This window comes from Vipera berus, assembly GCF_964194415.1.
Source record: "Vipera berus genome assembly, chromosome: 1".
Classification (NCBI taxonomy): Eukaryota; Metazoa; Chordata; class Lepidosauria; order Squamata; family Viperidae; genus Vipera; species Vipera berus.
Genome location: NC_138202.1, coordinates 139,287,048 through 139,313,961, shown reverse-complemented (window position 1 = coordinate 139,313,961; position 26,914 = coordinate 139,287,048). Strand labels below are relative to the sequence as shown.

Genomic DNA, 26,914 nt, shown 5'->3' with positions numbered 1-26,914 from the left:
TCATTGTCACGACCTTCAAGTGGGCAAAATGGTGACCATAAGACAACAATTTTGGAATCAAGGTACTTCAAATGGGCCTGACCAGTGCAGCATCTTGTACACACATCTGTGACACCCAAGCAATCTTCTTGACTTGCACCACCCTAAGGACACAATTTGATCCATACAACACTTCTTATATATTCTTGGGCATCCTTTACAACCTAGCTGCCTGCCCCATATGGCATCTTGGAAAGGAGGGAGGAAGAAAGGATATTATAGATTTTATCTTCTTAATGTACAATAAATCTTAAATGCTTAATTAGCATTCTACTGTCCTAAATGGAGGTATTTTTAAAAAAATCTCATAGCTATGGTATCATTTGTTTCTCAAATCTTCTATCAGGAGAACCCGAAAACAATTCTGAAGTTGTTTGTATGCCATATACTTAATTTGCGTGTGATTGCCATGAAAGTAAAAAACAAATATAAAAACAAAAAACCCCAAATATAAATTGTTTATGTGTTTTTTTCTCCAATAAATATCCATAACTACTCCTTTTTCAAAATAAGTGCAAACCACAAAGGAAAATGTTGAAACATCACATTGGAAAATTTAGGAGTATTTGTTTTGGGATTCTGGTTTATTTTATTTTGAAGATAGCAAATCTTAAAACTTTAAGTCTTATTAGAGGGTTTAAAGTTTTCATAATGTATCTAAGCAGTTTATGTATCTATTGGGGAAATAAATCACCACCGACAAATCATATAGTAAATAGGAAGGGAAATAAATCTGGGAATGATTTTTCAACACATGCAATCACCTTCATATTTCTCCAATCTAATTTTGAGTATAGCTTTATCTTCTAGTTTTCAGTATTATCCTGAAGTATTTATTTAGTTACATATTTTAGTTAGTACACACTTTTCTAGAGATCCTATATTGTACTTTTGCTGCTGCTCATCACAAAACCCAAAACTATAACTAGGTTGATATCTAGGTTACTGTGATTGTGATTAATGTCCACTGTGATCCTCTTTCCTTACAATATTTTGTTTGTATGAGTGATTATCCTTTGCATATACAGATAATCGCCCAGGTACCAAGGTTCATTTAGTGAGTTTTCACAAAAATGAATTTATTCAGAAAGGGTACTTAACATTAGAAATTCAAAACTGCAAGCAAAAAGAGGCTTCTGCAGCCATTTGACTTGATTAAGTTACTGCTGCAGTGGCGGCCATTTTTAACTCTGTGACTTGCCTGGGTTACCAATGTAATTTCCTGAAGCCAGAAGGGTTTTTGGGTTTTTGTTCCTGGTCACATGACCAAACAAGATTTGGTGATTTTTGCAGCTGGCACTGACCGTTTGTTTTTGGGTTTTTGGGTGCTGCATGGAAGATCTGCTGCTGCCTGGACTTGACGACTGGAGAGCTAAAATATTTAATGGATCAATCTGTCAAAGGATGGGTAGCATGTGACTGCTGCTGCCTTCTTCTCCCTTAGCACAGACCCATCAGAGATTCTGCTGACCCCTTATTGGAAGGAAATCCCCCACCCCATTTTGGATTTTGCCTGGAGAGGCTTGTGCTAATCAGGGGCAGTGTTTGTTTGTTTGTTTAAAAAAAAACGGTTTTAAATTTAAGTTGCCTCCAGAAGTTGTGGGTACCCCCTCACCGGAGGCTTTTAAGAAGAGACTGGATAGGCATTTATCAGAAATACTCTCTTGTGAGAGCAGTGGGTTAGACTAGATGACCTCAAGGTCCCTTCCATCTCAGTTACTGTTGCAATCGGAGAGTTCTATAAGCCCCTCCCTCATCTCCCTCTAGGTGCCTGGCTGGAGACTTTTAAACTAATTAGTGGCAACTGCAATCAGAGAGTTCTTTTCCACCCCCTTCTGGGCAGCTGCCTGGAAAAGCTTGAGCTGATTAACAACAAATGTTTTTTTTTTAAAAAAGCATTGCAAATGGAGACCTCTGCAGCCTGCTTGGGAGGCAATTTAGCTCTTGAACTGAAGGCTGCACTGGAAACAGCTGATGGGTGGCCGGTAGTAGTGGAAAAGCCTCTCAGTTCAGGTAGCAGCCAGCGAGGAAATAGTATGTCAGATCGTCATTCATTTAATGACCCATTTGATTCAATTAATGAATTTGATTTTAAAAATTTGTAAAATTCATTCGATTCATTTGATGATTTTTTTTTACTTACAAGCCAAATGGGCAGGCTCCATTAGTTTTGTACCTTGAGGATTACCTGTATTGGCTACTTTGTTGCCTGGCAAGATCTCTTCCTGAGGTCCTAGGCCAGGAGTTTTTAAACTGGAGACAATTGGGGCATATCCTGAGGATAATGGAGCAATTTGTGTTTGCTTGTTTGTGAGCTGAGGATTCATTTTGGTGTCAAAACAAAGGTGTAAAACAACAGAGTTTGGTTTTGAGCGGTTGAGAGCTAATGATATTATTTGAGAGTGGTGAAAAGGGGTAATTGGGTAAAGCAATTTAAGATCTGCTGTTTTAGATCTTCCTAGGATTTTGATACTGGAATCCTCCTACTTCTGGGTACTTAGGAACTTTAAACTCTGTGCCATGAGCTCACAGGATCTTGGAAGTTGCAGGAATTCATGATCATCACAGCAACCATAAACTTTTCTATTGGCATCTCCAGAGGGGAGAAATAGAAAAACGCAACAAAATGCTGCAGAATAAATTCTGTCATTCACACCCAAGAACTGGGGGGAGGGGGAAGAATTTGCACTTAAAATGTTTGTGTACATTTTGCCATTTTTAATGAACTATTTCTTTGCTGTGGAAGCATCTGGGCTTAGCCAAGTATTTTGGAGTTCATTTAATGCACATATGCTTCGTTTAATCTTTGCTTCAGAGCAACCGATATATGAGCTGGATACAGAGGTCATTAGACTGGCTTCTTGGCCAGAAGCAGATCATTCCTTGATCCAGCTGTGATTTTTCAGTGCTTGGAACTTTAATGGAGTAGGTAGGTCTGTTAGAATGATTCACCGCAGGCATTTTATGGAACTAGATAAATCCCAGTGGGCACTTGGGTATTTTCTCAGTGCTCTAGTGGGCAGCTCTGTTGAGCACATAATGGACCTCTAGTATCAAGAAATGATACAGGAGCTTGATCAGATAGCTCCCAAGCAGCTTGTTCCTGCTGGCAAGTCCTGGAACCACCTTGGTTTTGCAAGGTCCTCAGAGACACAAAACAGCAGGGGAGACATTAGGAGCACTGGTAGAACAAGGTGAAAAGTAGATCTAACAAGCATAGGTAAAAGCTCATGTTCAAGCTTAAACAGTGATGATAAAAGTGGCAAACTGACAGCAATTTTCTGCTGTTATTATGTTAGTCTATTATTGTCATCTCTTCAGGGTGATTCATTGACTACTAGGAACCAACGGGTTGAAGTCCTGATACTTAATGATAGAAACTGGAGAAGTAGTCAGGACATCAACTTTCATTGTGAAATGGGATTATTTTCCGCCTGTGGAGTCGGATGTAAGTGTCAATGTATTGTGTTTACATTTTTCTTGCATCTCTAATGGGCAGAAGGAATAAGCTTGAGAAACAATGACAATGCTACCAAGACCATGGTCAGGTAAAAAGAAATCTGAGTCTGGGACAGAAATGTAATATGAGTAAGGGTTTCAGACAGGCCCCTCCACGGTTCTCAGGAAAATAAAGGAAGGGATGGGTCAAGCACATTCAGACTTGCAAGATTCTGTTACTATAACATTATAATAAAATTAAGATTGCGTTCATGACTTTGATTTCCTAGTCTGATCTATTTTGAAAGTACTGTCAGGATCATTTAGCTATATCTCGCTTCTCTCTTGTCAAATCAATTGTGTAACAATGATTGAGGCCAAGATTTATCATGAGAAATATGAGTAATTAATCATAATAAGCCACATTCAGAGTATTTTAATTACAATAAGTACCTAATGTAGTCCTTTCTTGCTGTCATTATTTTGTTCATAAGTGACTGAAGGGGGCAGATCACTTTTACCTAGTTTGAAATGACCTTGTAAAATACCATTCACATCTAGCAAAGTATTAGGTGCCATGAGAAAATAGAGAATAAAGGCTGACAAAATTTATTTATGAACTCTTACCTCTTGATTGCAAACCGGGCCCACATGGTTCATTGATTCCCAATACACCTTGCCTTACTGAATCAGGCACCAATAAGCACTGATTCCATTTGTGGACTTTCCAACTGAAATGACAACAGAAGAACAGTTATGATACATCAGATTTAGTTTCTTTTGCTGGTTCTGATTTTTTTCACAGAATTTAATTAGGGGGTCCACACAACTTAGTTTATTCAGTTAGGGATATCAGTGGCCCTATTGTAGCATGTGATATGTCATGTCTTATTATTATAGCTGGTGGTGACATGATGCTTGAGAATTACTGGACATATGTCACAATTGTTTCAGCAATTCCTCCTAATTATTTCTAATAGAATTATAGAGTAACTCCTCCACTTTAGAACTAAATTATATTAAAAAAAATTAAAATGCCAAGGACTGCTTCTTTGAGGGCTTGGTTGTATCTGGATTCAGGGCCTTAAAAAGAAGACATTAATGTTGAAGGACATTTTATAAGGTTAGAGTTATGTTACAAACTAATTTTTATATTAAATTTTATAACAAAAGTGATTCATTCTAGACAAAAGGTCAACAGTACCCATAGTTGGATCCTGAACATTAATGTTGATTCTAAAATTCAAAGTTAGGTGTTAAATATTAAAATACCTCAATACAGGTAGTAACATTTATGTACAAAAACAGACTCAAATACAATAATACAAATGGACCTTGGAGACTTATATAGTATGTAAGTGGGCCTTATTTCAAAGTATTTTTTTTTCTTTTTAGTATTTTGGTTTTTAAAGAGAATCTTCATGTTAGGACCAAAACTATTTAATCTACTCATTACTTTCATTAACTTAGGTAAACGATAACAGAATAAGTACTTGCATTTATAAAATGTTGCACTTTAATAAGTATAAATTATAAGAAGCTATGAAAAGCCTTGACTCATATATACCCTTTTGTCATCTTCTCAAACGTAAAAATAAGAATTGGGTAACGATCACATCCTCCAAAGGATGAATTATGTAGAGGCTGTTCCATTCATTTATGAAATAAAATCAAAGTTACAACTGTGAGATCTTTGGTGGTCTCCGAGCATGGTTTTTTTCTTCCTAATATTTTATTACCCAACTTTATTACCCATCATCAGTAGCACTGATGATGTCACCCAGTTGGATAATGAAAATGTTACTGCACTGATGATGTTACCTTATTGGGTAATAAAATGTCTGGAAGAAAACAACTAAGTTCAGAGAGCACCATGGACCCCACAGTTCAACCTTGTGCTCCAAATAAAGTTCTAAAGTTAGAACAATATGTAGGATTCTCTCCATTGGGTAAGATTCAGGAGTTTTTTGCATCTCATGTCAGCCAGAGATCCATGTTGAAAGGGTAATTTTGATTTGATCCAAGATCAGATCAGCTTTTCTCTCAATCTCTGAACCTTGTATAATAGTACATTTATAAATAACAGCACATTATTATATACTTAGGTACCGTATATTACTGTATACCATAGTGTATTGCTAGAGACTCAGGTATATTATTACATGGTCAATCAAAGTAATGTATTGTCCCAATAGGGCAGTCAATAGGGCTGAACATATTTCAAAAACAATTTGGAAGAAAAGCTTTGACTCTCTTGTGATTTTTAAATATTTTGCACAACCCTAAGAAAAAGATGCTACTGCTTTAAGGAATCCACTTCATTCAGACAGAGGCCTGGAAGTCAATGGGTTGCTTCAATGAAGAACGGAGATGAGCTTTTTCTAAATCTATGCAGAAGAAAGTACATCACTAGTGACCTGAGGAATGATAGTCTGGCAAATCATATGCTTAGGGATGCTTTCTTGTTTATATATAAGATTTTATTATTATTATTTTCTTACATACATATAATAATTTTTCAACCAATATGCTGTCTGGGTTTAAAAACACTAATACGTATTTAATTCCTAATCCTTCATTCTTTCCTCTAACCATTGATAAAGTTTGGTAATATTCTGTTTCTTCTTTTTCTTTCAATCTCATGGTCAGTCAGTTCATCTCTGCACATTCCAATACTTTTTTTTAATTTCTTCCTCTGGTGGTATTCCTTCATTTTTCCAATATTGCGTAAATGTTATTCTTGCTGGTGTTATGACGTGTAAAATCAAATATAGGCTTTGTTTGTTACTCTTTTCTGGCATTATACCTAATAAGAAAAATTCAAGTTTAAAGTCTACATGTTCTCCCAATATCTTTTCTAACCAAGTATGTATCTTTTCCCAATAATTCTTTGCTTTGTCACATGTCCACCATACATGATAATAGTTGCCTGAGTTACATTTACATTTCTAACATCTATCTGACATATTTTTAAACATTTTTTTGCTAATCTTGCTGGTAGCAAGTGCCATCTATGAAACATTTTATATAAATTTTCTTTGTACGAGGTTGACGTTGTCAATTTATAATTTCTCTCCCGTAACTTTTGCCACTTTTCTAATTCTATATTGTATCCAAAGTTTTTCGCCCATCTTATCATTGTTTCTTTAACTTGTTCACTTTCCATTTCCAGAGTTAACAAAAAATTATTCCTTTTTTTAAATTAATTTCGCGTCTGAACTTAACAAAATCCTATCAAATACAGTTTGTTCTTTATAAAATCCATACAGTTTCACGTCTTTTTCATATCTATTTAGGGATGTTTTCTTACTTTACCTGTAGGTGGGACAAAGTGGGATGCCTTCACACTCTCTTTCTTCAAATAAGGTGTCCGGGCATTCTGACCCTCCATTAATTGCATCTTGAATGATGATCCTGTAGCGGGACTGTTCTTTTGCAGTGGCATTCCCTGTGATTTTTTTTAAGGGTATAAAAAATGGTTTTCTATCAAGGATAGTTAATTTTGCACATCACTGATCTTCATTTTTATTTCTGAAGTATCTCACTTACTTCAGTCTTCAGTTATATAGGTCGCCCTCGACTTATGACCACAACTGAGCCCAACATTTTACGACCTTTCTTGCCACCATTGTTAAGAGAATCCCTGCAGTTGTTAAATTAGTAACACGGTTGTTAAGTGACTGGCTTCCCCACTGACTTCGCTTGTCAGAAGGTTGCAAAAGGGGATCACGTGACCCTGGGACACTTCAATCCATCATAAATATGAACCAGTTGCCAGGCATCCAAATTTTGATCCTGTGACCACGGGGATACTGCAACGGTCGTTAAGTGTGAAAAATGGCCACAAGTCACTTTTTTCAGTGCCGTTTTAACTTCAAAGGGTCACTAAACAAGTGGTTGTAACTTGAGGACTACCTGCATTGTTTTTAATAAATAATATTATGTAATTTTTATTTGCTGCAACCTTGACAATTCTCTACTCCAATGGATCAGGCTCAGAAAAGAGCCGATTATGGAAGAGTCTCTCTACAGCCAATCCTGCCCTTCCTACTTTCATAGCTGTTCATCAAATAGCAACAGCAATAGCACTTAAGACTTATATACTGCTTCACAGTGCTTCACAGCCCTCTCTAAGTGGTTTACAAATGTCAGCATATGGCCCCCAACAATCTGGGTCCCCATTTTACCGACCTCGGAAGGATGGAAGGCTGAGTCAACCTCAAGCCTCATCAGGATCGAACTGCTGGGAGCCAGCAGTCAGCAGAATTAGCCTGCAGTACTGCATTCTAACCACTGTGCCACCATAAAACATCAATGACCATCTTCAGGTTCACAGTATCTATTTGCACATAGGTGGCTCAACATGAAATTATTTGAAAGAAGCATCTGGTGGGCAAATATGTTACAGCAGAAGCCGAAAAAAGAAAAAAAAGAATGTATGGGGTCTGGAATCATTATTTTGCTCCTCCTGATTTCTTACAGTATAGAAAGGCCTTGTCTCCATGGAATAGGTATTCAAGGAAAATAAAAAAAGATCTATGTATTTGGGTCATCTCTAGTTCTGCAAAAAAAAAGCACCAGCAATCCACTTAAGACAGATTTTTTTGGCTAATGAAACTCAACAGAAATTAACTCTGGATATTAAGGTTTAGTTAAACAATACCACTTTGTTCTCCAGTTTTTCTCTAGTTCTTTGAATATTTCCTGAATACTTTTAACAAAGACCCTATTACATTAATCTGCTTTGCATTTCAGTGGCAAAAGTCTGAGTAGTACTTTGCTCAGAATAACTTTAAATAGATCCAGATTATTTTATTTCTAAGCAAAGTGAATAGAGAAGATAGAAGAGAACTAAAGCACTTTCTGTATTTCATTTTTAATTATTTGCCTTCCGATATCTGTCAATACCTTAAGCACACAACAGGGAATGATAGAAAGCTGTCATTTTGCTGACATTTAACTGCAGGGCAAGCAATATTTTATCTAACAAAATGTTGCCAACATCTGATGTGACTTTCAATGTTGTTTGCTTAAGCTGCCATTATTTTTGCAGATACCCAGGTTATCACTGTTAAATTAAAACTTGATCATGATTATGTTTGCAGCTTAACCACTCAGCGGTTTATGTATTTGTTAAATAATCTTTTCTGTTTAATTTAGATGCATTTGCCATTGAGTGGTTTTCTGAATTTCCAATCGTGCTGTGCTTTTAATTGTGCAGCATCAATTAAAGAACTCACAAAACAGCAAATCAAAAGTAAATCCAGTGCATAACACAATCCTTACCACACAATTTTAATCTAGAATCATATTAAATGATAACTATTCCAATGAAATTAAATATGATGTTGGAGAGGCTTTTTAACGCTACAAAATTTCTTAATAAGCAGAATAATGTATGTCTGAATTCATTTTCTTTAACTAAATAACATATAAAAATCAACAATTAATTACCATATTATTTCCTTTGTTTTAAATGGACTAGGATTTTCCCCCCTTATCATATAGTACCATTGCCATTCACAAGTAACTAAAATGAATGAGAGCAAAGGTGAGAATAAACAGAATCTCAGTCAAACAAGCAAAAATAGAATTCGATATTGCAAAAAGCTTTCTGTCAGCGTAAAAAAGCATATTGCACCAGATATGGTGAGAAGTCCTTTCTCAGAGAGGGAATGTCTGCTATTGTTTGGAGTAAGTAGAGAGATGGTGCAATGTTGAGTTCAGATCTAATGTTTTCTAAGTTATGAACTTTGCCATATGCTATTTCCAAAGATAGCCTTGCTGTTAAATCTCTTCTGCGGTGCACGTGGGAAAAGAACAATACTTAGCCACAGCTTACGTTTATTCTTATAACATTACTATGAGGTTCTCCCCAACAATGAATGTTGGGGTATGTATTAATACCAGGGAAAACTTCAGCTTTCTAAAATCTGAATTTATACATTCAGATAGCTAAGTCAGCTATCTAAGAATATATAGTTCATCTTTAGAATCTATTCAATCTTTCCTACCAATAGCTATTATGATTTCAGCACAATTAACTCAACCATCCAGCAGAGAGCAAGGGTGATAAGTTATATTTTGTCACATTAAGGGGAACACTGAGCTTAAAAGCGAGGGATGGTTGGGCTTGGTTTGTATCTGAATGAGAACCTCCGGGGATTCCTATGCTGAGACATTAAAAAAAAACACAAAAGGAATTCAATGGGAAACCACTTCCATATTTTTCTTCACCTTAAATAAATAGATATATCCTTCTAATCACTAGGAATCAAATTCTCTAGCTTTAATTATATGTAGTGAAGATTTAGTCAAATTGTAGTGACAATTCCTCTCCAAACATTAAATCAAGATGCATGAACAGAAATATGTGTGCTTTGCCTACTGCTAAGATAAACTCACAGTAGATTTTAAAGAACTGAGATGAGGAAGGAAATAGTATGAAATGCAAGTTGGTACTGCATATCTGTCCATGAAGTCACCAGGAATCAAGTTTAACTTAAAAGATCTGACTTTACAGCAGCTGTAAATGTGTAAGATTTGTGCCAATGGGGAAAACATCAGGCAGCAGGGAAATAATCGTAGAAACTGCTGCTTTCACAGCCATCAGTCTGTGACAAACTCGATGTGAATGCAGGTAGCTTGCAATTTTTCTGAAATAGTGGCATCTGAGCAGCCTGAACACCTCATACTGTGGATTGGAGGAAGGGCAAAGAAATCTCTGCCCTGGCAGGGCAAAAAGCTTCTCTCTGAAGCCTTTATTCATAATTGAAAGGCTTTACTAAGAAGGGCAATAGAAGAAGGGGACAACAGAGAATGAGGTGGCTGGATGGAGTCACTGAAGCAGTAGGCGTGAGCTTAAATGGACTCCAGAAGATGGTAGAGGACAGGAAGGCCTAGAGGAACGTTGTCCATAGAGTCGCAATGAGTCGGACACGACTTCGCAGCTAACAACAACAACAACAACTAAGAAGGGAATTTTCACTGAAATGCAAGTAGGTAACCTGGCTTATTTGTAGACTCCATGGACAAGTGCTTGCTATTTCAACCTCTTTCTAATGATACCCTGTGGCTCTTACAAAGAAAATTCTGTAATCTCCTTGATCCATCTACCCTATCCATTATCCTTCATCTACCCTATCCATATCCTTCTTTTTCTTCTTCAAGCAATTTTGCCAAGAATAATAATTTTGTCCTAGTTCATCATCCACTGATATTACGTGGCCTGAAAATGTGAGCTTTTGTGGACTGATAATTACAAAAGAAAAAGTTATGTTTGTTTGATCTGGTATCATTAACTGGTTTTCCTTCCAGTCCATGATAATACCCATCTCCAGATTCATAATTAAATCCTCTACCTAATTTTTCACACTCTTTTTTGAATGTTTTGGTCTCATAGTCACACACTACCATTGGAAAAACCATAGTTTTAACTACTCTGTACCTTGCTGTCATAGATATATCTTTATTCCTCATGATGTTTATTTTAAGTTAATCATGTTCTATATCACTAGGATTAATCTCGGATTTAATTTTTCCAGCTCACTCTCCATCTTTATTCTTGAACCTAAGAATGCAAAACTTTCTATCAACCTTCACTTCTTCGCTATTAACCAGCAGAATTCACTGAGCCTCCGGGTTAAGATTACTTTTGCTTTCCAAATTTGGAAAACTAACCTCCATTGTTCACGTTCCATTTTTATTTTTAGAATAAGCGCTTCTTCGTCTTCTTTATTTTCTTTTAACAAAGCACTGTCATATCGAGTTTTGATTTTAGCTGTCATCTATTTAAATCCTGCCTTTTTTGGGGTAATATATTCATTGCATAAATTAAACAGATACAGTGACAAGATATACCCTTGTCTCATTCCCTTCCTTATTCTGTTTCTCCAAGTTTAGTTTGAACAGTAGCTTCTTATTCAATGAAAAGATTCATCAGAGGAATAATTATGTGTTCTGGCACACCTTTAGACTTAATATATTCTGTGTCAGACATTATCTCCAACAGTATTTTTCAAATCTGGCAACTTTAAAATGTCTTAAAGTTGCCATGTTGGAAAAACCCTGATCCACAAAATCAAAGGCCTTAATGCACCACATAAAATAAAATAAACCTTCTTTTGCTCTCTCCATTACCTATTCTTATGTTAACACTTGGACTGAATCTCTCTCTCCCTTTTTAAATAATTGTGCATTTGGCATCTCTCTCTTTTCCGTTAAGATCTTAAGTCAGACATGCCAAACTCATGATGTCATGTGACGTCACACGATGTATTGGAGCTTTTTCCCCATTGCCGGCAATGGGGTGGGTGCGGTTTCATCGTGACGCGTCTGGTCCACGGGCCGGCAGTTTGACACCCCTGCCTTAAGTGAAGGTTTGCTTGCATGAAAGTTACTGTGATGATTCAGTAGTCTGTGTATCCTCTCAAATTTCCCTTTTATGGCAGAATATCTATTCCAAACCCATATTTAGTGACCTAGAACTGTTAACACTTAAATTGCCTCTTCTCTTGCAGCTTCAAACAAGTACAGTTATTTTATTTGCATAATTACTTCCTTATTGACAGCTGGGCTTTCATATCTCACTTTTTAATGGAATTGGTTCCTAAATATATTCCCTTTTCTAAAAATGTTTATGTAGAGAAATGCTATACACTTCTACTTCTAAATTGTGTCAGCATAATGTTTTCATCTTCCTTTAATCTTATTTGTTTCTATTAGAACTTTTCCATGTTTATTACTGAATATTTCTACCTTATGTGGAACTATTTTCCTATGGTTTCTTAAACCATTTATTTTATTGCTATTTCATTTTATTTTTTTACATTATTGAGATATTTTTCCTAGAAGCCTGAACTTAATTGTATGTCCTGGCCCAATCACCAAGTCTTTCCTTAACTTTTCGAGTTTTTTTTTAAAAAAAACTACTAAAATCTCTTCATCTTTGAAACTTTGGGATTTATTTTGTTACATTGGGTTTTCATGGTGCCCATTATCTCTTTGCATAGCATCTCAGGTTCTGTTCTTTAAATTGAACTGACATTATGACTCAAATCTTGCTGGCATTCCTACTTTCTTTAAGTTTGTAGATTTAACCAAGTGTTGGATACAAACAATGAATAGTTTGCACCACAATTTAATCTGGAAGGGTCTTGGTTTGTCTCCTAATTCCAATGAGGCATTTACCTAAATCAAATCTTTCTGTACAGTAATTCCAAAAGCTTCCATTTCTCCAACTATGGAATTCTAATCACCTTTTAGCAGTACTACATCTTTGCTTGAGGTTGTATTTGCACTTCTTTCCATTTGCCATAGAATGCCCCATTATCTTCTACCATCATATCTGTATTAGATACATACAATACCATTCAGTTCCATTGACTTGAACATCTATGAACCTATAATTTATTGGCTTAGTGCCAAGCACATCCTTAGCTATGCCATATTTTTAATATTGTCATTCCCTTCTTTCATATGGTTTCATGCCCTGAAGAGTATACCATGTAATCATCTCATTTAAAGTGGCCCTTCAGCTACCTGAGATCACTTATTCTAAAACATTCTATTTACTATGTTTCATTTCTGCTTTCATAAATGTAAATTGTCCTTCAGTCATGCTTCCTGTTCCAACTGTATATATCCTTACCAAGCCAGGAATTACTTTTCTGACATTATCAGTGGTCGAAATTCTTTGTGGCTTTGGTCTCAGCATATTGTTACCTCTAGATCTGCTTACAAAGTTTGTTGTTCTAGTTACTATTCAGTAACAATAAGAGTGCCATCTAACCTGACTGTCTTGTTATCTGACATACAACCTTGTTTATATGTTTCAGCCATTGCCTTTTTTCTGCACTTGCCTTTTTGTCATCAGTGAGTTGGCTTCCCTCTTGCATGCAGATCCTCATCTGCCCTGCCTTTCTCTTGTGGTGTAATCTTAGCTTTCTCCTTCTCCTTTCATCCTTACTACATGCAAAGGGAGATCTGACCTAGAGCTCTCACTCTCATTTATGTTATTCTTAGGATCACCAAAGCCACTAAGTCCTCTCACCAAGTCACCTTGATAATCCCTAGGAGGAACACAACAAAAGCAATACAATATATATGCTAGGTGCATTCCTCTAATAAAAACTGTTAGTCAAATACGTGCCAAAGCCTAGCATTCCTAACAACTCTTGTGAAATCTTTGGTGAGTGTTTAAGGTCAGACACACTCATTTTCTAACAGGCAACAAAACATGATAAACAAGATCCAGGTGCCCATTTAGAGTTTCATTCCAGAATTGGTTTCTAATCCAAAACTTGATTAGTATTAGTTCAGTTAAGCTGAAACAGCTGGAGGATTGATTCTGACTCTGCTAGACCAGCTTACCATGTTGGCAGGTGGTAGGGCAGCGTGTCCATTCACTGAAGGGAGTCACTACACAATCTTTCTTACATGGGAGCAGGCACTGACGGACGGTTTCTGGCTTGATGGATTCTGGACACCTGGCAATATAATTACACAGCATGTGGTTAGTTAGGCACCCCTGGATTGAATTCAATTCTGGATAACTGCACAAGTCCCCTAGACCCCAACATTATTTTAGGAAAATGGAATCCCTACACCAGGGGTAGGCAAACTCGGCTCTTTTATGACTCATGGACTTCAACTCCCAGAATTCCTGAGCCAGCTGGCTCAGGAATTCTGGGAGTTGAAGTCCATGAGTCATAAAAGAGCCAAGGTTGCCTACCCCTGCCCTACACTCATCTAAGAACAAGTCCGCCTTATTGTAGGATTTTACACATTACCTTATTAATTTAAATTTATTTTGAAACAGGAACTGTACAATTACACGCAGAAATATAATTTATAGTAACTGCCACCATGAAATAAAAAGTACCCACCTACTTGCCTTCAATGAGAAAGAATTGAATATAGACAACCTAAAGAACCAGTATTGCTACATGCAGGCAGGTAGATAGACAGAAAACAGATATCTTCAGGGATTTTTTTTCAAGGCATATTAAATTATTACCCTGGCATTCCCTAGTGAAACTGAATTTAGCAAGCTGGATTTTGAGTTTCTTTTTTAAAAAACATTAAGTATTTTGCAATATTTCTGGTGAAGGAAGAGTGAGAAGACGTTATTATCACTGATCGTTCCCTCTCTGTGTTATATAGTATTGGTTTGAGAGAGCTTGCATAAATGTTTCATCAGGGTAGGTGGATATTCCTGGTGGGGGATGAATGAAGTGTATTCTCCTTGTGAGTTCACCAAGGCATGAAATTCATCTCAGCTGCCCTGTAAAGCAAGCAGGGCCTGTACCGGGCAGCAGAAATATTAAAAGATGCTAGAGATGAATGACCATTTTAATGACAATGACAAGGGCATCATTTCAGATTGCACAGAAGGCAATAGTAAACCACTCTTGTATTTTATAAAGATAACCACACTGACGGACAAGATAAAGTAACTGATAATATAGTGCTAGTTTGATGTAATGGTTCAGGCATCAGCCTAGAAACTGGAAGGCCATGAGTTCCAGTCCTGCTTTAGGTACAAAGCTAGCTGGGTGACCTAGATGACTTACCAGTTTCTACCAATCCAAATATTTCTCCATAATTATAAAGAAGATAATCTTCATAAATAAAACTTCAGAAATAAAACAATGCCTATATTTATGAACGTCATTAGATGGATCACACAGACATCAAGTTGACTTATATTACTGAGACAAAAAGGTGAAACTCAGTTATAAAAGTAAAGATGTGAGTAGGAAATGGCTATGGGAAAGATCATGAACTGCCCATGTGCAAATTTCACATCAAGGTAAAGGAGAAGAATGAAGTGAGCTTGCTTCCACAATTTGATAATAAGCATATACCCCTCATTTTTAAGGAGCACATGAGAAACAATTTTGAAATCCTGAACCCCACTGATAGGGAACTAGAGAAACTTGAGGAATGTAGTAAAAGAAGATTTAAGGATGACTGGGAGAAGAGACTGCCAAGAAACAGAAAAAAACAAGATATCAGAACAGGTAGTGGAAATTGTCAAAAGGAGGAGACAATCCCATTACATGAGCATCACCATCCTTTCTGGACCCTTTCGTGGCATTCAATACCATAAGCTACAGTGTCTATATATGTCACTGTTCTCACTAAAGTTGGAGTTGGAGGCATTGTATTATGGTGGATCTGCTCCTTTTTGAATTAACAGATCCACTCAGTGGTTGCATGGGAGAGAGGTTGGATGGAAACTCTGTTAAGTGTACCAAGGATGGCCATTCATACCCTTATTATATCTTAGTTGGGCCACTGCATTTCATTTTACCTGGGGTTGCCCTTGGAGAACATCCAGAGGTATCAGCTGATACAAAATATAGGGGCCTGGAGCTTCACTAGGTAGTCTCAACATTGAGCTGTTAATCTACTACTACAGAAGAGAACTTTGCCAGTTAGATTCTGCCTACCCAATCCTGACACCCAAGGGATTCTGCCAATCCAATCCTATCAGGTGATGTATGGGGAAGTGGCACAGTGACAGAGTTTACTGAGACAGCTCTGCTTCCTTAAAACAGCTTGTCTCCAATGTGAGGATGACCCCTACTTACAATAGTTTATGAAAACTTGGCCATTCATGAAAGTCTTTAGAAATAAATTAATATGCACTGGCATTGATTTTAATTGTTGTATTCTTAGGATAACAATGCTGATGGAATTGTTTCAGTTTTAGTATCTGTGTACTGTCTGGTGCCTGCTTGGGGTAGAACAATACATAAATAGCATAAATAAAATAAAACCATCCAAGTAACTAGGACATTAATCTCTGACAGCCTTTATAGTAGGAACTAGAATACAATGGAGTATATTTTGTTTCAATCAACAGTCAAAAGTTTGGTAGGAGCCAAACATAAATCATATGACTATAATTGTGTGCCAATTTAATAATGTCAAGCTTTCGTTAAGTTAATCGAAGCGCACCCTGAAATGCATTGTTTTAATAAGTTTGCATATTGTTGTCCGATAAATTCTCTGTATATAATGCCTTTTTGTCTGTGTTCTTTTATCTCTTTCAAATTTATTTTTCATTTTTCTATCAACGTGGAAGCCTATACAATGGAAAATGTATTTAGCTCCAATTTCCTTCAAATAAAAAGAAGGGAAAATCCTCATTTCATAGATTGCACTCTATTTTTTATTTATTTATTTTATTTAGTTATATTTATATACCGCCCTATTCCCTGAGGACTCAGGGCGGTTTACAGGGAATTAAAAATCCAAAATACAAAAATTAAGAACCAAATTAAAAAATATTAAATTAACCCTGTAGTCAGTTAAAAAGAACCCCAAATTAAAAATTCCTCCTCAGTCTGGGCCCGAGAGCTCAAAGAGCCAGGTCTTCAGGCCCCGGCGGAATGATCGAAGGTCGGGGGCAGTTCTCAGCTCCACCGGCAGCTGGTTCCAGAGGGCAGGCGCTCCCACCGAGAAGGCCCTATCCCTGGGTGTCACCCGCCGGCAGTCTCTTACCGGCGGGACCCTGAGCAGACCCTCCCTGTGGGAGCGCACTGGGCGAAGGGCATTTGATGCCGGCAGCAGGTGTTCCCTCAGATATCCCGGACCCAGGCCATGTAGGGCTTTATAGGTGATAACCAGCACCTTGATTTACCTCTAAGGTAAATTGATTAAATTTATGTAGGTACACAGATCTCCTTGAAGTTATCCTATGCTTAATCATTTCCACAGTAGCTCTTAAAGCAACACCAAATGTTTACATTTTCATAAATAGTCAATAAACAGGTCTAGCCACATACTATTTTTTCTCTTTGTTATTGTGATTCACAAATTCATTCAGACGGCAAATCCCACCCACATCTAGCAACTTAAACTAAATGAGTTACATGAAGTGTAGAACATAAAGCTTAGAAAAGAAGACAGGACACTGGCATCCTAGAGCAAATCATACTTTAGTTGGGAGGAAAAAAACCTAGTAAAGAATGTTTTTTTGCTATATAAATCACATTTTTGCACATGGGCACTATGCTTTGCCTAGCATGATTTTCCTTGTCCAAAGAATGGATGGTTTGCTCATGTAATGTGAACTCCTCTCTGGTATCATGGTACAATGTTCTGTAGTACAGGGGTAGCATAGCTGGATGAGGAATTCTGGGAGCTGAAGTCCACAAGTCATAAAAGGGCCAGGTTTGAAGACCCCTGGCCATTCCCTTCCTCTAAGCCCAACCTACTTCACAAAGCTGTTATGTAAAAAAAAGTAGGAAGCATACTATATGCCAGCTTGAGCTCTTATATAAAGGGCAGGATTTAAATCTAACAACCAAACAAAATACACAATCAATGTGTAAAACTAGGGGCACTGCTAAAAGTGGCTTATGCTATCAACAGCAACAACAACAAACTCCAACCCAAAGGATTATTGTTGGATTGGATCTTCTGAATAGAGTTAGTTTTGTTATACCAACAGAAGACAATATTTGTAGCTCAAGGTTGAACTGTGGAGGTCTTGGTTGTTTTATTGCAAAGTTTCATTACCCAACTAGGTAACATCAACAGTGCTAGAAGGAAATGGCCTTTGCTCTCTGTTTAAATACAGTGGCTTGACCTGTCAGTGTAAGTGGAATGTTGTTACCTATGTGTCTGTTGATGGTTGATTTGTCTAAATGCTAAACTTCTAAGAAGAATAGTGATAGACAGCATTTACACCCCATCCAAAAGAAACAATGAAAGCCTAAAAAGAAAACAAAAAAACCAGAATATCTCCTCGCTTGCAATTAACAATCAGATAAACAGGGACTATCACCAAGATTAATACCAGACCAATAATCAAGCAGTAAGCAATAGCCCAGTCTAAGAGCTAATAACTCATGCAAACAATCAAACAGTGAACCACAATTTAATCAAGGAGCTACCAAGAAGAAAACAACCCTCCCACTAACACTGACAGGGTAAGCTACTATATATAAACAGAGAGCTAACTCCACTCCCTTCTAGCAGATGTTACCTAGTGTGCAATGAACCTGGTCTGCAAGAAAACAACCAAGCTCAGAGAGCAACAAGGACTCCTCAATTTTGTTATCTCAGGGCTGTTTTGCAGATAGATAATTAGTAGTTTACCAATAATCCCTCAATGCAACAAAATAAAGTGATTACAAATCTTAAAAAGAAACTTCCATCCAATATTTATTTTTTCCCACATTATAATCAATAACCCTTAATATCCTTCCTAGCTTAATATTTCCCCTTTACTATATCTATTATTTCCACAGCTGACAAAGCTAACTTTCTTTAATAAATGCCTAATCAAGGCCACATCAGCTTCATAATATATATATATTATATATATTTATATATATATATATAAATAAAGGGAACACAAGATAAGACATCCTACTATTAAATACAGTATATTGTGTTGTTTAAGTGTTCCTTTTATTTTTTGAGCAGTGTGTGTGTGTATGTATGTATGTATGTATGTGTGTGTGTATATATATATATATATATATATATATATATATATATATGTGTGTGTATGTATATATATATGTGTATGTATGTATGTGTATGTATGTATGTGTATGTATGTATGTGTATGTATGTATGTATGTGTGTGTATATATATATATATATATATATATATATATATATATATATATATATATATATATATATATATGGGACACGGTGGCTCAGTGGGTTAGGACGCTGAGCTTGTCGATCAGAAGGTCGGCAGTTTGGCGGGTCGAATCCCGAGTGCCGCGTAACAGAGTGAGCACCTGTTACTCATCCCAGCTTCTGCCAACCTAGCAGTTTGAAAGCACGTAAAAATGCAAGTAGAAAAATAGGGACCACTGCGGTGGGAAGGTAACAGCGTTCCGTGTGCCTTTGGTGTCTAGTCATGCCGGCCACATGACCACGGAGACGTCCTCGGACAAGCGCTGGCTCTTCGGCTTTGAAACGGAGATGAGCACCGGCCCCTAGAGTCGGAAACGACTAGCACGCATGTGCGGGGGAACCTTTACCATATATATATATATATATATATATATATATATATATATATATATATATATATATATATATATATATATATATATATATATATATATATATATATATATATATATATATATATATATATATATATATATATATATATATATATATAAGATTCCAAAGTCAATGAGGAAAATATAATCAACTGGATTATGTTGATTAAGAAACCAGGGCTGGCAAGAGATGTTAGCACAAGCTTTCTTCAGATCTTCACATTCACTGACCGAAAAATAAATCATTTTTTCTACTGAAAAATTAGAAGTACCAATTTCAGAATTTCTGTGGCTAGGGGCATTAAATTCATTAAATTAGAGGAAGATGTTCTTTCACTATTGTTTCTGATCACATCTTCTTCTGATATTCCAAGCCAATCACAATATTCTTACATTTGCTTCAGCAATATATCTATGTCATTAGACTTTTATATAAGAGTAAAGACCCAATTATGTGTTAAACAATGTATGATGGAATAGAGAACAAAAACAAAAGCTGATGAAGCTTTTTCTTCTGAAGGAACAGGAGGGTTTTTTTTCTTATCAATTAGTCTCATTATCTTAAAGCACTTTAATTAACTGTACAAGAGTCAACACAGACTGCTCATTCTCAGGTATTTTTTTTTTTGAGAGAGAGAGATGCAATAAGAATTAAAAACTAGTTTTTAGTAATTCTCTAAACTCATTAACAGAGCACAAAAGTAATTAGCAATGTCTTGATTTGGAAAAAATGCAGAAACATCTGTATTTCTAATTTCTCTCAGCTACTAAAGCCAAGCAGATTAGGTCAGCTGCAAGGCTAAGTATTTTCTTTAGAATCACATTTGTTTTTCATAGGATAATTTCAATCAAACCTAATGCTGTAGTAGTTATTCAGCATCTTTTTTTTTTAATCTGAGGTTGGGTTGTAGGAGCTATGAACAATTGAAATATGATTTGAAAAAAATACTTCAGACCTCAGGTGTACACAGCACTTTCCTATTATTCCATAAAATAAGCTATTTTTTTACAAGCTTGTTTGTGATCCTGAAAAAAAAGAGATTCTAGTGTTGCTTTAAGGACTCATCTTCATTAAAGTTAATGTGACTCTTTCAATATCTTTTGGAGGCTGTTCCAGAAAATAGCAGAGAAGGCCTTTATTCACCTAAGGTCTAAAATACTTCTTGCAAAGTATTTTTCAAAATCTACACCATCCTAACAAATTTACCTTAAAGGAAACAAAATCTGTTTTGAAAGCATTTTCCTAGAATCATTTGGTAAAGATGCTCAGTAAAATTTGGCCTCATGTACCCAGAAACTTTGCCCGGAGCAGTTTAAAATAACACTTAGTTACAAACCCTGCATTACTCATACAAGTGTTTTTGTTTCTGATATAGGAGCTTCTCTCAGGGTGAAACCTGAGGTTGGAGGTGAGCAGAAATCTTAACATGTGAAATTAAGTCCAGATGAGGAGGAACAGACTTTGCATCTTCAGACCAAACAATTCCAGGGGAGCACTACCTTTGTCTCTGAATAGGGTTTTATACCCCAACTCAGAAATTATGCACAACTTGGGGGTGCTCCAGGACTCATAGCTCCTGCAAATGGCAGCTGTGCCAGGACGATTTCCACACATTTAAGTCACTCCTGAATTTCAGGAGTGCAGTTAAGGCCTAGTTTTCTATCTAGGGAGAAAAACATACTTTGCATATTGCAAATTTACAACTCTATCTGTTTTATGCTTTGCGTGGAAGAGACCATTCTGTCTATTTGACTGCCTGTAGACCACTTTAATGCAGTTCTGCTCATCTCTTAGAAACGGAAGCATGGATTCACCAGAGAAAGAATGAGAGGAGTTATGTGGTAATGATGGTGGCATGTCCACCATCTTGCTAAGTGCACAATTCTGCAATGGCCTTCTCCAATTTGAATAGAACTAAAAGTATGAGAGTGTTCAGAGGAGAATAAACCAAATATTATAACCATACTGTATACCTTTTAGCTGGGACTGGGCCAGAGTTATTTTTCACACAAAAGACCCTCCTAGTTTGTACTCCAACTCCACAGGTTGCCTTGTTGTTCCAATTGGTAGTAGTATTCAGAGTTGTTAGCAGGACATTTTCTGAACAGAGACTCCATGCAGAGGTTTCCCAGTATAGCTGATTGCAAGAATGTTCATTACACAGTCGATACTCCTGGAGTGATGAAGGAGGAGGACAAGGCTTTCCACCTGTGTGTGATAAAAGCAACATAAACGGTAGCAATGGGTTCAAAGATAATGCCACTGTTCAAGACAACACCCTGCCTGCAAGCCTGCAATAAACAAAGTTCCAAGTTGTGAGCATTGTAGCAGTCAATCAAACAAAAGGAGGTATTTTTAAATGTATTAGCCATATCTTAAAATGGGTATCTTCAAACTTTTTAAGGCTCCAGGTCTTGTTAGTTTAAGAAGAAAAAAAATTGAGCGAGAAAACACTAGTACAGGTAGTCCTCGACTTAGCAACAGTTCATTCAGTGACCGTTCAAAGCTACAATGGCACCAGAAAAAGTAACTTATGACCGTTTTTCACACTTACAACCATTGCAGCATCTCCTTGGTCACATGATCAAAATGCAAACACTTGGCAGCCGACTTACATTTATGATAGTTGCAATATCTTGGGGTCATATGATCCCCTTTTGCGACCTTCTGACAAGCAAAATTAATGGGGGAAGCCAGATTCACTTAACAACCAGGTTACTATCTTAAAGAACTGCAGTGATTCACTAGGCAACTGTGGCAAGAAAGGTTGTAAAATGGGGCAAAATTCACTTAACAACTGTCTCACTTAGCAAAAGAAATGTTAGGCTCAATTGTGGTCATAGGTCAAGGACTACCTGCAGTACAGCACTGGCACAAAACGAAAAGCAAACTGCCTCTTGTAAATGTGAAATTAATATTTTCCAGGGCTTTTTTTTTCTCATAGAACGCTCAGAACGGAGTTCCGGCACCTTTTTTGGATGGAACCTTGTAGGGTAGGCAAGGTGGGTTGTATGACATGTGTGAGTTCCGGCACCTTTTTCTTTTACAAAAAAAGCACTGATATTTTCAAAGTACAAACGCAGAACTTGAATTTTACAATTATTTGGAAGGTTAAGGTTTTAACCAACAAATCAATATCCAACAATGCGGCTATGCTGCTTTTCCTTGGACAAAAGCTCAGCATTTAGAACAACTGATATTACTTGCAGGGAAAGATGTTTTCTAACATTAGCCTACTTCTACTGCCATGTGAAAAAGTCAGTACATCCCATGCAAACTTTATTATTATATTATTTTACATGTCTGGACATTTTGTAGGAGAAGCAGTGGCAGAGCCTGAGGATGGAGACAAAACGGAAATCAGCCTAAAGTCACTATGTAGCCATAAATGGACTAAATCCAACCCCTCTTGAACTCCATTAATCTTTATCCAGTCTCAAAATAGTGCTAACCTCTAGTTGAACAGATTCCTGTGCCTAGGCATGCAATAATAAATCAGTTGGATTGGAACTTCAGGTGCAATCCTGGTCTTTCACGCCTGACACATTTCAATATTTTATCTTCATTCAAACGGTATGGCATTAAACAAAAAAAATATGAAAATTGGCAGTTATTTATTCAACAAAAAATTAATAAATATCCCATTTCCTTCAGTGCAAAAACCAAATGCACCCTTGGATCAAATATCTGCTATTGTCCCCTTTGGCAGAAATAACCTCAAGCAGGCTTTTTAAATATCTGTATACTAGTCTATGACATCAGCTGGGAATATTTTTCCCCCACTGTTCTATATCGGGGGGGGGGGTTGGGGGGGTTGGCCCTGTAATGTTTGGGAAGTTTTGCATGTACAGCTATTTCAAATCACCACACAGCATCTCAAAAAGATTTGAAAATGAAGTTTGACTTGGCCATTCTAGAACCTTCTATGCAATAGTGGGCTTCTGCCTGAGCTTCTCGATATCCTCTCTGGGTTGGTGATTGAGTTCCCGAAACTTATAGTTTTGGGGGACTTCAATCTACCATCCCTGGGAGGATCATCTGAGTTGGCTCGGGAGTTCATGGCTTCCATGACGGCCATGGACCTGACGCAAGTAATTTCGGGACCGACTCATGAGGGAGGCCACACCCTTGACCTAGTTTTCTTATCTGGACGGTGGTTAGATGATCTTGGTGGGGGCTCCCCAATTGCTATGCCCCTGTCATGGACCGATCATCATCTCCTGCGGCTGGTCTTCCGTTTTGCCACCCCCCGCCGTGGGTGTGTGGAACCTATCAAATGGTACCGCCCCAGACGCTTAATGGATCCCCAGAGGTTCCAGGCGGCGCTGGGGTCCCCACCTGCCTCCCTTGCTCACAGCTCGGCAGACGCCTTAGTGGAAGCCTGGGAAAGGGCAGCCACTGAGGCTCTTGACCGAGTTGTACCCCTGCGGCCCCTGACCCGGTGCAGATCCCGTCGAGCCCCATGGTTCTCCGTGGAGCTCCGGGAGATGAAGCGTCAGAGACGGGGCCTAGAGAGCGGTTGGAGATCCAGCCGATCCGAATCCGATCGATTGTGACTAAGAACCTATACTAGGTCTTATCTCGCTGCGATAAGGGAGGCGAGGTCTAACCACTTCGCCACCCTTATCGCGTCCGCAGATAATCGCCCGGCCGCCCTGTTTAGGGTGACTCGCTCCCTCCTGAATCAGGAGGTGAGGGAGGATCCCTTGCAGGGTCATGCCGAGGAGTTTAACCAGCATCTGTCGGACAAAATCGCTCGGATTCGGACCGGTCTGGACTCTGACTGGGCAGAGTCTGTCGAGCAGGACACGGGTGGTCTTGTCGATATCACCTGGGAGGAGTTTGATTCTGTGACTCCGGAGGAAGTGGACAGGATCATGGGGAGGCTGAGCACCACCACATGTTTATTGGACCCGTGCCCTTCCTGGCTGGTTTATGCAGCCTGGGAGAGGACACGTAGCTGGTTCCAGGCAGTTATATTGGCCTCTTTGAGTGAGGGTAGCTTCCCCGCCGTCTTGAAAGAGGCGGTGGTGAGGCCTCTCCTCAAGAAGCCTGCCTTGGACCCAGCTATATTGAACAACTTTCGTCCTGTCTCCAACCTTCGCTTTCTTGCGAAGGTTGTTGAGAGTGTGGTGGCACATCAGCTCCCTCTGGTCCTGGATGAAGCGGATTATCTAGACCCGTACCAATCGGGCTTCAGGCCCGGGTACAGCACGGAGACGGCATTGGTCGCGCTGGTGAATGATCTCTGGAGGGCTCGGGACAGGGGGCATTCCTCTGTCCTGGTCCTATTAGACCTTTCAGCGGCTTTCGATACCATCGACCATGGTATCTTGCTGCGGCGTCTCGGGGGATTGGGAGTGGGAGGCACGGTTTTGCAGTGGTTCTCCTCCTATCTCCAGGGACGCTCGCAGTCGGTGTTGGCAGGAGGGCAGAGGTCGACCGCGAGGTCTCTCATTTGTGGAGTTCCTCAGGGGTCGGTCCTCTCGCCTCTCCTGTTCAACATCTATATGAAACCGCTGGGTGAGATCATTCGTGGTTTTGGAGTTGGGTATCATCAGTATGCTGATGATACCCAGCTTTTCTTTTCGACCCCAAACCACCCCAGTGATGCCCTCACCGTGATGTCCCGCTGCCTGGAGGCGGTTCGGGTCTGGATGGGGAGGAACAGACTTCAACTCAACCCCGACAAGACCGAGTGGCTTTGCATACCTTCATCCCGGGTTTATTCGGACATTCCACCTCTCGCTATGGGGGGCGAATTATTACCCCCCGTAGATAGGGCTCGCAACTTGGGAGTCCTCCTAGATTCACGGCTCACCCTGGAGGACCACATAGGAGCTGTGACTAGGGGGGCTTTCGCCCAGGTTCGCCTGGTGCGCCAGTTGCGGCCCTATCTAAGCCGGGATGATCTATGCACGGTCACTCACGCGCTCGTGACCTCTCGACTAGACTACTGCAACGCTCTCTACATGGGGCTGCCCTTGAGGACCACCCGGAGGCTCCAACTGGCACAGAATGCAGCCGCGAGAGTTGTGTTGGGAGTTTCCCGATACTCCCATGCCACACCTCTGCTCCGTGAGCTGCATTGGCTGCCAGTTGTCTTCCGGGTGAGATTCAAGGTACTAGTTATGGTATTTAAAGCCCTACATGGCAGGGGGCCGGAGTACCTTAGGGAACACCTGCTGCCGGCGTCAACTTCCCTCCGCCCTGTGCATTCCCACAAAGAGGGACTCCTCAGGGTGCCACCGGTCAGAGAATGTAGATTGGTGGCCCCCAGGGGGAGATCTTTCTCTGTGGGCGCCCCGGAGTTATGGAACCAGTTACCGGTTGAGCTCCGGATGGCGCCCGATCTTCGCTCCTTTCGCCGCGATCTGAAAACATACCTGTTCGAACAAGCCGGCCTGGCCTGAGGGTGGGATTGGTGGGGTTTTTTATTATCATTTTATTGGGGGTTTTATTAATGTATTTATTGTTTTTTATGGGCATGTATTTAATTACTTTTTAATTTTTGTAACTTTATGTTTTTTATTCTTGCCCTGTACACCGCCCTGAGTCCTTCGGGAGAAGGGCGGTATAGAAATATTAATAAATTAAAAATTAAATTAAATTCAGCCAGTTCACACCAGTTCGGCAGAACCGTAGCTAATTTTTTATTGCTCAGGCCCAGAATGGACTTCTGGAAGTGGCATCCACATAGAGAACTGGTTGTTCACATATTTGAATCCCACCACTGCGTCTATGTCTTTTCTCTCCCCCTCCCAGCTATTCCTTGATGGATTTACTGGAATGTCTAGAGTCATTCTCATGTTGCAAGATCCACTTTCAGTTGAACATCAATCTTCTCACAGACAGTCTCATGTTAGATCCATTGTTGTACAATGCAAAGAGATTTCAATGCCTGCCTGGCAATTTCAGGACTTTTTTTTTAAAAAAAAAACTATCTGGAAATTCACAATCCTATCGAAGGAAACATTGCTTGTCATGTGAAATCAGTCAAAAGGTCTGTAAATTGTTTCTTCTCCCTTGATGGCAATTCACTTGCAACTCCGTGGGACTTCATGCTTAAGTATATTTGCACGAGATGCCTCTTGGGGATGTGCAAGTATGTCTGCCCCATAAAAAGTGAAGAGAGACGGATGGACTCACTACAATTTGTCTGTGCTGCTAAGCAAGTTAGAAACTCCTGGTGGATTTCTAGTGTTTTCTGCTTTCAATTCTCCGAGCTGCCATTTAGAAAACATGGCCACCAAGGGAAATGTTTGTGGGAATTTGGGAAACGAGGTGTGTGTGTGTGTGTGTGTGTGTGTGTGTGAGAGAGAGAGAGAGAGAGAGAGAGAGAGAGAGAGAGAGAGAGAGAGAGAGAGAGAGAGAGAGAGAGAGAGAGAGA

The 26,914-nt window shown here is 38.8% G+C and overlaps 1 protein-coding gene across 1 annotated transcript in view; it reads right to left on the bottom strand.

Moving 5' to 3' along the window:
- THSD7B (thrombospondin type 1 domain containing 7B) overlaps positions 1 to 26,914 on the bottom strand; it is a gene marked incomplete at its 5' end in the record, with an annotated part of 477,345 nt that overhangs the window by 207,936 nt on the left and 242,495 nt on the right. Inside the window, 4 exons of the mRNA XM_081346642.1 lie at positions 4,105 to 4,208; positions 6,793 to 6,925; positions 13,849 to 13,964; positions 21,498 to 21,732. Of these exons, the coding sequence (XP_081202768.1) occupies positions 4,105 to 4,208; positions 6,793 to 6,925; positions 13,849 to 13,964; positions 21,498 to 21,732 (588 nt within the window). The remainder of the gene's footprint in view (positions 1 to 4,104; positions 4,209 to 6,792; positions 6,926 to 13,848; positions 13,965 to 21,497; positions 21,733 to 26,914) is intronic.